The sequence below is a fragment of the Psammomys obesus genome, unplaced genomic scaffold (assembly GCF_907164565.1).
Source record: "Psammomys obesus unplaced genomic scaffold, mPsaObe1.curated_primary_1811, whole genome shotgun sequence".
NCBI classification, from domain to species: Eukaryota; Metazoa; Chordata; class Mammalia; order Rodentia; family Muridae; genus Psammomys; species Psammomys obesus.
The window spans coordinates 3,872,761-3,884,266 of record NW_026596134.1 but is presented as its reverse complement, the minus strand read 5'-3'; the positions used below and the strand labels follow the sequence as shown (position 1 = coordinate 3,884,266).

Here is an 11,506-nt window from a genome sequence, read left to right as displayed (position 1 = left end):
TGTGTGTGTGTGTGTGTGTGTGTGTGTGTGTGTGTGTGTGTGTGTGTATGTGTTTTATTGGGGAGGCTCTCATTTAGCTAAGGCTGGCCTTGAACTCAATGTGTAGTGGAAGCTGACCTTGAGCCCTAATTTGCCTTGTTTTATCTCCAAAGTGCCAGGATTAGAGGCTTGAATTACCTGTTTCCTATTTTTCTGAGGTTCTTGCTGTGTAGCTAAGAGTAGTCTGGGACTTCCATTCCTGCGTCCCCTTCAGGTCTAGGACATGTATACCACAGGACGTGGGCTGCACCATGAAGGCTGCTTTTGAAGTTTGGAAGAAGAGTTTAGCATCTCACTCAAGTCACCCAAATAATTTTTTTTTTTTTTTTTTGAGACTGGGTCTTACTATGTAGCCCTGGCTGTCTTGGAACTTGTTATATAGACCAGGCTAGCCTCATGTGCCTGCTTTTGAGGCCTCTTGAGTGCTAGGATTAAAGATGTGTGCTACCATACCTGGCTTCACTCAATTAACTTTTAATGGGCATATGAGAGAGAAAACCCATGCATGAGCTGCTTTTCATGTGGTCACAGGCCATACCTGAGAGCTCACTAGGCCAGGCCCTAGGCCAAAGCCCATCTTATGCATACCCTCCTAGAAGGGCCTTATTAGAGATGAAGGTACAGATGTCCAACTTTCACCCCCAGGTTCATAGATAACATGGTAGTGGGTTCTGTTAAACTTTAGAATGTGTTCCCTGAGTTATTACACTGAAGAAAACTGTCACAGGGTTGTCAGAGCTGTGAGATGTCAGAAGCTTTACGATCAGCAACATAGTGAAATAGCTTAGTGGGCAAAAGTGCTTGCTCCCAAGCCTGACGACTGGTGTTCGGTTCTTTTGATCCGCATGGTAGAGGGGAGAGAACCAATGCTTGCACACACTCATTATCATCCCTAACTGCCCTATCCCACAATTAAAAAAAAAAAAAACAAAAACAGCAGAGCATCTGAATGGTGCTTTCATAACCCACAAGAGTAAATTATCACTCAGAGAACTCCCACAAAGGATTGAGAATCTGGGTGTGATGGTGTGTGCTTGTACTAGCATTTGGAAGCCCGGGGCAGGACTGTGAGCTCTAAGCTAGCCCAGAAAACTTAGACTTTGCCTTAGAATAAACAACAGCAAAGTTACAGGCCAGCTAGGGCTGAGACCCTGTCTGAAAAATACAAAACGAACTCCCAAAATGTAAGACAGTATTTTAAGATCACAATATTCACCAAACTGGCCAACAGACATGGAACAGTATGTATACTATGTCCCAGGAGAAAGCTCCCCCTGTGCACAAGACCCCACGGACTGGCCAGGCATGGTGAACACACAGATGGATCAGATTATGGGCCACGTTAGCTTCCTCAATAGCCAGTCCTTGCCCACCTGAGCTTGTGACAGGACAACCCTGTGACTGTCCGCTAATGGTTTTGGAATGTACTAAGAGACCACTAGAGCTGCCGCCAGCCCAAAAGCTACAAATGCACCTGAGGCCCAGGGCAGAGACCGACCTGCGTCCCATGAACACATTTGGAACATGATGTTATTTTGTTCTGGAGCTGTTCTCACAGTGAAACATGGTATTTGGGAAATGAATCTGTCCCTGGGCTATGGTCACTCATATTTGGCTAAGGAATAAATTATCTCTAATTCCCTGAGGGGTGACAGCTATGTTTTTGTATTGACAAACCGCTATTAAAATCCCAGAAGCCTGTTTTTTATGTCTGTCCTTGTGTTTTTCTTGTTTTGTTAATAAAATTGATTTTTTTCTGTTTTTCTCAATTAGGAAAAAAAAAAAATCCCAGAAGTCTTTCTTGTTGGAAAAAAATTAAAAAAAGCTGATTTAAAAATTTACATGGAAGTGAATTTTAGGAGCTAAGAATATAAAAGTAATCTTGAAACAGAATGGAGATGGAAGACTCTTATTTTTAACTGAGAATGTGTTGGATTTGCTTTCTGTTTTGGAGAAACAGAAAGGGGTCCTCAAGGTTCCCAGGCTGCCTTTGCACTGGTTATGTATTCAAGGATGACCCTGCAGTTCCTCCCGCTCCCATCTCCTCAGTGTTGGGGTTACAGGTATGCCCCATCACCCAGTGTTGGGAGGGAGAAACAGGGAGTGACTGCTGACAGGGAGATTTCTCTGCTGGCTGAGAAACAGCTCTGTAATTAGATACTTGCAGTGGTTATACAACTTTGCAAATACAAACTAAACTCCTGAAGAGCATGGTCTAAAGAGTCAAATTCTATGATTTATCAGTTCTGTTTCTTTTTCTTTCTTTCTTCTTTTTACTTATTTACTTACTTTTTGGTTTTTCAAGACAGGGTTTTTCAATGTAGCCTTAGCTGTCCTGGACTCACTTTTATAGACCAGGCTAGTCTCAAACTCAGAGATCCACCTGCCTCTGCCTCCCCAAGTGCTGGGATTACAGGTGTGCACCATCATGCCCTGCTCAGTTCAGTTTCTTTACAAATAGTTTTATTATATTTATTTTTGTTTGTTTATTTTTGTGTTAGTGTGTATGCTTCCATGTGTGGAGGTCAGAGAATGTTTGGGAATAAGTTCTTTCCTCATACCACATGGGACCTGGGACTGAACTCAGGCTGTTAGGTTTAGAAGCAGATGCTTTCCCGGGTGAGCCATCTAGCCAGCCCTCAGCAATCCCCCTCCACTCTCCCCCCATATCCCATCACCCATCCCAGGATAGGATTTCTCTATGTAGTCCTGGCTACTCTGAAACTCTATGTATACCAGGCTGACCTCAAACTCACACAGAATCCCTGCTCCTGCCTCCTAAGTGCTGGGATTAAGGCCACCCCTGGCCTCACATTTTAAAATTACCTTTTACTGACTTATTTGTGTGTCGCTTGTGTGTGTTCTCTTGCCATGGAGTGCATGTGAATGTCAAAGGACACTCTGTGGGGAATCAGTTCTTCCACCACATGGGTCCTGAGGATAGCATTCACGCTTGGCAGTGGGCACCTTTACCTGATGACCCATCTCGTTGGCTCACAATTAAATTTCAATTAAAAAAAATACTGACTATATTTTGTTCAGAATGTGGACTAAGCAGGGCCGAGCTCTCTGCAGATGTGATGTGAAATGTCTGGGCAGAGATGTTCTTTCCTGGTGCTCCCTGAAATGTAAGCAGAACAGAACACCCTGACCTCGGGTCATCAGTTCCATGAACTGAGCACAATCTGTGGGATGGAGGAGGCAAGAAGTCTTTTGGAACTTGCCCAATCTTGATGTTATCGACATAGAATTTATAGTCCGAGGCAGGGATACTCTCTGCCATGGGCTCTGCTATAAAAGTCTCCTGATGTCACTCATGAGGGGAGGAAGAACATACGGACTTCAGGAAGTCTACTTTTACTGGGTGGGAGCTACTGAAGCCAGACCCAACACTCCCTGCTCTCGCGCCCTTTTATAGCTACAGCCTATAATATGACGGCACTTTACCTGCCAAGAACTGACCTTCACCTTGTGAGGTTGTTTACAAGGGAACAAGCTGAAGATTTGTAGGTGGTAAAGGGATGGGGTGATTCACAGTGAGTTGCTCCAGCACCCCCAACCCTATGGCCCCGGAGTGGAGGAAGGGCCCTGACCTGTGGGAGAAGAAGATGCCTCTGCGCAGGAAGCGGTGGGCTCTCTGGCCAGTGGCTCTCTCTATTCGGTTTACCAGATCTTTTTCAATTTTGCTGCTTCCAAACTGAACTGCAAAAAAACAGCAGGAAACAGAAGCGATGACTCTCACAGATGTCAGAAGACTTAGTAAGCTGTTTCAAGGACCCAAATCTCCTTAGGCTCTGGGCTGTGATCCTTCCCCTCAAAGAAAATGAAAGGATCTTTGCATCAAAACACCTGAGACTCCAGTCATCAAAACAGGGATGTGCCATAAGTCACAGTGCTGTTTGCCTGAGTAGACTGTGATGGGAACATACCCAGAATGCACTCTGGCTGCCAGTTCTGATGCATGAACACGTGTGCGTGCGCACACACACAGCTACCCCAGAGTACAACACAGCTATGAAATAAAATGGAATCCTATTCTCTGTAACAATAGAGATAAATCCAAAGGGACAAAGCAGATCAGCAATGCACAAAAGATCAACTACCACAGGATCCCACCCTACGTGGATCTAGGGAGCAAACAAGGCTGGGAAAGAGAATGGGGAGAGGCTGATCACAGTGAGGTTACCACCAACAATAATGTAATGTGTATTTCACAATAACTACCAGAGAGGACTGTGAATGTTCACTCCACAAAGAAATAAAATTGTTGGTGGAAATAAACATGCTAAACACCTGGATTTTGTCATTACTCAGGGTGTGCATGTATGCAAAATCATCCTGTCCGAAGAATGTACACAATTACTGTGCCAACTAAAAGTGCTTGTATAAGTGCACACATTTGGAAACACTAATGGGATTGACATAGTAAACATAACACTACGAAACACTGAGGCTGTTGTGAGGGAAGAAGGTGAGGACTTACCAATAAGCTTGTCATAGTCGATGCCTTTTGCACTGCTTGTCCGTACTGTCCATGGGTCCACAAAATCCTCACTGGCTTTTGTGGTGTCTTGGTCACTATTATTCCCAGCTGTTGGGTTCCCTGGAGGGCAGTCAGCCTTGTAATCCTCGCCCATGGTGGCTTTATAGCTCATTTTTAATGACAACAACATCTTTACTGCAGAATCAATCTCATCCTAAAGGGATAAATGGAGAATGCTCAAAATGCTGACAAAACTAACAGCTGCTGAAGACCAGTTAGGTGGCAGGCACTGTGCTAACGACTCTCACAGGTTACCTTGTGTAATTCTACAACCTTGACAAATGCCTGCTGAGAAGTGTGAGAGCCAGGGATCTGTCCTTAACAGGCAGGAAGCTAGGCTCAGGGTTATTTCAGCTTTATTTGGTACTCCAGTGCTCCGATTATGACCCAAACCACACGGGATACTGGCAGCAACACAGAGCACACTACTGTTCATGATAAGGTTAATATGCTAAAGCTCCTTAAACAACACGATGCCAGAGAACACGTGTGGCAGCTCCTTTCACAGGATGCTCAGAGTGCATCCTGCACTGATACATCCTGCACAGATTAAGACGAGAATTTATAGACCCAACCAAAGAGGCCAGAAGAGTTGTGATGGCAACTCAAATACGTGTTCTGAAAGCAGATAAACACAAGGGAAAAATGTAGGCCTCCAGGGATGCACAGAAATAGGTACACCACTAGATGGTGGAGTCTATTTTTTGGGGGGGAGGGGCTTTAAGACAAGGTTTCTCTGTGTATACCTCTGGCTGTCCTGGATCTAGCTTTGTAGATCAGGCTAGTCTCAAACTCACAGAGATCTGCCGCCTGTCTAGCAGGTGCTGGGATTAAAGGCATGCACTACCATGTCCAGCTGATGGTGGAATCTTAATTAGGTTATTTCTTTTTAAGATTTATTTTTATTTGATGTGTATGAGTGTTTGCCTGTATGTATGTGTACTACATGTGCCTGTGGAGGCCAGAAGTGGGCATCAGGTATCCTAACATTGGAATTATCTTTGTGAGTTGCCATGTGGGTGCTGAGAACTGAATCCAGTTAGTTCCTCTGTAAGAGCAGCAAAAGCCTCTAACTGCTAAGCTGTCTATCTAGCCAGTTACCAGGCTATTTCTACTGTCTCCATACCTACTGTTCCTATAGCTCTAGTAGTTGGGAGTTGGGAGGTGAAGGTAGAAGGATCAGGAATTCTAGGGTATTCCGGATTATTTAGGAAGTTAGAGGCCAGTCTGGGTACACGAGACTTTATTATAAAAATAATAAAAAGAAATAAAATGAAAAAAAAAAAAAGGAACAAAAGCAGCAGCAAATATAAGCTGTATCCTTGGGCTCTGTGAAAACCTATTGAAGACCCTTCTTTTCTAGGTACTCACAGTGGCCACCCCAGGAGCTTAAAAGAGCAGGCCTAATTAAGGCGATCAAATCATGCTGTGCCCTCAAGCTCTAGACTGGTAATTGGCATAGCTGGATTAGACCACAAAGACTACACAGTCTAATTTGCTTGCCTAGGGAAACACAAATATTTCCACTTGGAATTTATGCAGCATGTACTATAAATGCGGCTTCCTGGGGAAGAACCACTGTGACTCCAACCTCATTTAGAGAGCTGTTCACTGGGCACAGATCCCTGGCCAAAGAGGGCTAGGACTTTGTAGTGATCGGTGCTTCAAACAATAAAATTACCTAGAATTTGTTATTAGAATGAGTTTGTCTCATACAATCAATAACCCCCTGTCTATAGTTCACAAAAGAGAGAAAATGCCTTCATGCGGTAGCTGCTCACTGTCTCAGCAGTCCTAGGCTTAGCACTGGAAATAAAATAAGTGTTTAACAAGTTTAATATGCAGAATTATCTGTGGGCAGACTTGCCTTGCTCTGAAGTACACAGAAATTGGCATGTTTTTTTCACTGACTATCGACAATTCATACTCTATTGAATCTGATTTTGAAAGAAAACATTTAACCTTGTCCCTCCTCAGGGAACTTCTGTAGCCTGGAAAAAAGTGACAATCATACTTGCCCGGCTATCTTCCTGTTTCAGTGTAGTGTGGGCCAGGACACAGAGACTCAACTTAAGGCCAGTATCCTAGTGGTGCCACATTTATGAGACCAGAGGCAGGTGAATTTCTGTGAGTTCCTGAAAAGTCAGGGCTACATTGAGACCCTGTCTAAGAATGAGAGTGGAAAAAAAAAAAAAAAGTAGTACTAATTAAAAAAAATTGCTGTTATTTGAATTTAGTGTTAAGCTGACAGAAATATCACTGTTAACCTTCCAAAGTAGGTGTACAGGGGAAATGATCAGTACCTGGGTCTTTTATTTATTTTAGGGTTTTGCCTGAAGACCATTTAGCCCACCCAGTGAGTAACTGTCTTTCTAGATAATCAAGGTTTTGGTCCCTTCTATACCATTTACCACATACTTCCTTTAAGATGGAATGGCGTACTCCGGTCAACGATCAGCAAAAGCTACAGGGCTGAAGGTGATGGATGGCACATAAGCAGAGTTTTAAAAAGAAGATAGCTGGATGGGAAGCAGCAGAGGAGGAAGCCATGGAGGCCTAAGAATGGCGGCACACAAGATCATCAAGTGCTGCTATTAAAGATGCAGGCTGACTAGCTCCTATATTATATGCCAGCAAGTCCCTAAGAAGGCACAATCCCAGAAGACAGAGAAAACAGGAGGAGGGTGGCTGCTACAAGACCCAGAAGTGGGAAGTTCAGAGGCAACTGATAGACTGAGAAAAACAAATGTTGAGAAGTGCTGGCTAGGTGGGCAGTGACTCCACTTCATATCGTGCAAAACCGAGACCTAGGCATCGATGATGGAGGGAAGTGGGTAATAACAGGAAAGCTGCCTCAGGTCTGTTCAGGAAGTACTTCAGCTCATGCCTGGGGGCCCATTCCATCCAGAAGTTTCCATGGAAAGAAGACAGCAGAATGTGCAGCGAACTGCTACACACAACAGTGGGCTGGGAAGCATACCAAGAGCAGTCTGAGACAATCACTTTGTCCCACTTAGTGGAGGCTGTGGCAGCCACTCGTGCTCCCAGACAGCAGCTCACTGAAAATATTATCTCTAAGGAAAGAGGTTGAAACTCTGAAAAAAGATTCCCTAACAAAACAAGACCGAGAGCTATCCAGGAAAGAGGCCACATACAGAGAAGGTCTCCTCATGCTGTGAGTGGCAGCTGACAATGGCCTCATCACATAGTAAATGACAGCTGATAGTTGTCCTCAAGGCTTGAGTAGATGGCATGAGATAGCACATATTTGAGATACCTGTGCTGTGGGAGGGAAGAAACTCGCCTGAAAGACATGGGTGCCCAAAAGGAGGCAGAGAGCACCAGGAAAGGCATCCATCACTACCTCAGGGAACTACGGAACATGCCAAAAGGATGCCTGGGAGTCTAAGATGACAGGACAAATGGAAGACAGTAGGGAGGCTAAGGTGAGGAAATAGCCCTGGAAGAACAGAAAGAAATGGAAAACAGCAGGCAAAAGATAAGAAAACCAGATGAGCATTTTCTGACTTAAAAACAGAAAAGACAAAGTACCAAAGCGATCACAGAAACAATATGACTTCTGAGAATTAAAATTTGCAAGGACCATTGGTCCCAGGAATATCAGAGCACTGGACCACAAAGGGCCCCAATGTCCCTAGACAAAATGTACTGACAAACAATGATGAGCCACAGTGACAGTATCCCAAGGGAAACTGGGTATGGTTTTCCATCACTTTAATGTCAGCAACTGGGAGGCAGAGGCAGAGGCAGGAAGATAAGAAGTTCATGGTTATCCTTGCCATAGTAGGATGAGGCAAGGCAGGGCTACACAGAACTCTGTGTCAGACAAAATGAAACAAAGAACAGAATTCTAGGGAAAAATTGCTTCCATTTCAGAACTCCATACCCAGCTTAGCTATCTATCAAACCTTAGGGAAGATAAATATACTTTCAGGCATGCAACTCAGGTTTTTTCCTTTTTTTTTTTTTTTTAAATATTTTTTTATTTTTAAATCATTTTATACATTCACTTGTATCCCAGCTGTAGCCCTTTCCCTCTTTCCTTTCCAATCCTCCCCTCCCTCCCTCATCTCCTCCCTGCCCCCTTCCGAGTCCACTGAGAGGGGGTGTCCTTCTCTCCTTTCGTCTGGCCCTAGCTTATCAGGTATCTTCAGGATGGTTGCAATGTCCTTATCTGTGGCCTAGCAAGGCTGCTCCTCCCTCAGGGGGGGAGGAGAAGCTCATGAGTTCATGTCAGAGACAATTCCTGTCCCCCTTACTAGGGAACCCACTTGGATACTGAGCTTATCATGTTTTTTTTTTTCCTTTGCAGAACTTTTTTTTTTTAATTAGAAGATTTATTTTATCCAAAGAGAGTAAAGCAGAGATAAAATATAACATGAAGACCCAGCAGTCTAAAGGGAAATTGGCAGAGGTTCTGCAAGACTGCCCAAGAAATTGCTTTTACACAGTAGCTGCTGTGTGTTGAGATTCAACAAACAGGGCAGAGCCATGATAGCCCTACACTGCTTAACAGTGGGGACAGAGTCTGAGGAACCTGTCATTAAGCATCAACCCTGTCTGTGCACTAACCTAGATGGTACAGGCCCACTACCTGATTGATGTGACTTGTTGATGCAGTCTAGAGACTGGGCAAACATGGGGCATAGGGGGTTTCTGCCAAGGTAGTACGGCACAAATCTTACTGTTATTTAGTAAGTAGGCATTCAGAACAGCATATCCAGAACAGGCCTGGATATCTGGCCTCAAGGCTGTGACAGTTAGTCCTTACTGTCACCTGCTTGGACTCACGCAGATGACACTTCTGGGTATGTCTGTGAAAATATTTCCACAGTGGTCTATTCGGTGAGGGAAGACCCACGTAGAACGTGGGCAGACCCACCCCATGAGCTGGGGTCTCAGCATCTCCCACCATGAGGGACTGCATCCTCAAATGGGAAGATAAAAGAAACTTCCTCTCTGAAGTTAATGTTCTGGGTCAGCTATCTGGCTACAGAAATGAGAAAAGCAGCTAAGACAGTGGTAGAACACTTCCTTAGTCATGTGCCACTTTCCATTGTCCAGAAACAAATGAACAGCCCCACCCAGAGGAAAGAACAGCAGCCCTCTCCAACAGGAAACAAAAGCTAACACTATACAAAATTAACTTACTCGAAAAGCCAGCGCTGACTGCGCTGACAACCTATTGGACCCTGGTGTCTTTGACTGGATGGTGTTATGTGGTGCCTGATGGCATGATGAGACAGAAAAGACCAGGCAAACAGAAATTAAGGCAAACATTAACCCCCGAGAAAACAAAAGGAGGGAGGGAAAGGAAAAGAACTCATGCTATACTTGATGGTTCAGCTGTGTTTACATAGTGTAATAATGCTTGTGCTAATAATGCCCTAACTAGAACTGCCATACATCCTAGGAGCTGGAAAGTATGAGTGAAAGCAAGAATCCCTTATGGCCAAAGCCACAGCCCTAGGCCTGAAATTAAGAAAGGAGGGACACAGTATAAACCTGTACAAAGAATCAACTGCAAGAACTGAAAATATCTGTACATGAGCAGAACTGGGGAGAACAGGCTGAAAGACATTGGGGATGTTGGGGTCTTTACAGCTGTAAGTTCTGTATCCTTGGGTTCAACTAACACAGGACAGAAAATGTTAAGTACAAAAAATTTTCATTTGTATTGAGTATGTACGGATTTCCATTTTGTCACTTTATTCACTGTCAACTTACAGGATCTAGAAGTGCCCAGAAAATAAACTTCTGGACATGTCTAAAAGGCAGTTTCTAGATAGGGCTAATCAAGATGGGAAGACACACCCTAAATGCAGGTGGCATCACTTAATCGAGAAAGAGGGTTGAACACAAACATTCATCTCCACCTCCTGACAAGTGAGCTAATGTGAGCAGCTGCCTTACACACCTGCCTCTATGCTGTCCCTGTCATGATGGACCATAACCTCAAACTTAAAACTAAAACACTTTTCCTTAAGTTGCTTCTGTCTCACAATGTTACAGTAACAGATAAAAAAAAGTAACTAATACACCCTCTAAAGACACAAAACAAACAAAAAACCTAAAAAGACCAAATCAACCAACCAAAACACCCCATAGAGCATCACAACTATTTACACACAACTCACAGTATTACTAACATGGTCTCAAGCACAGGGCAGATCATATGTGAATCCTATGCTGCTTTATGTGAAGGACTTGGACATCCATGAATTCTGGCATATTTGAGGATCAGGAGGCCAATTCCCCACAATACAAAGGCCTCTGAGGTGCAGGCATAAGGACACTGAACTTAACAGACTATGATCAGACAGCTGTGCAGGTGTGGAGCTCAGGTGCATGTATCGGACAGTCCATGGAATCACCTACTTTTGGTGCATTTCCAGCTTTGAGGGACCTCACGCGCTCCCCTTGAGCAGCTATGCTGTTGAACAGCTCCAGTGGAGAGGTGCAGGGCTCACCACTGGGCATGTCTGCCATCTTCTAGGACTGAGGCCTGCAGCTGACTAGTGAGTAGGTGTGTTCAGCAGTTGAGACAAGACTCTGTGGAGAAAAAATGAAATGGGAGATGAGGGTGGGGAGCCATGAGCAGATTGCTAAACCTGTGTTTTCTTCCCAGTACTCAACCTTTCTTTCAGAAAAGCGTGGTAACTGAACTGTAACAGAGAACTGGGTCATGGGATGTTAATGTAAGGCAATGAGGAGAAATTTGGGGTCATGAAAAAGACCTTATAGCTTCTTCATAAGCAGTAAGTTGGCATAGGGTGATGTCTTTGCTCCCATCTAGTGCTCCGAAGAGAGGAATACATGTTGCTTGGGAAAAACAACACACTTTAGTAAGGTTACATTCACCAGACCAAAAGACACTTTGTAAAGTCTTATTTGTTCTTTAGC

The 11,506-nt window shown here is 44.1% G+C and overlaps 1 protein-coding gene across 3 annotated transcripts in view; it reads right to left on the bottom strand.

Annotated features, from left to right (window-relative positions):
- Positions 1-11,506, bottom strand: part of Wars1 (tryptophanyl-tRNA synthetase 1) — a 33,654-nt gene that overhangs the window by 17,197 nt on the left and 4,951 nt on the right. For 2 of the 3 annotated variants that reach the window (XM_055593067.1, XM_055593066.1), the window contains exons 2-4: positions 10,982-11,155; positions 4,523-4,736; positions 3,633-3,741 (exon numbers count right to left, since the gene is read on the bottom strand). In XM_055593067.1, the coding sequence (XP_055449042.1) occupies positions 3,633-3,741; positions 4,523-4,736; positions 10,982-11,092 (434 nt within the window). In that variant the 5' untranslated portion in view covers positions 11,093-11,155. The remainder of the gene's footprint in view (positions 1-3,632; positions 3,742-4,522; positions 4,737-10,981; positions 11,156-11,506) is intronic. The other variant, XM_055593068.1, reaches the window with a different exon arrangement.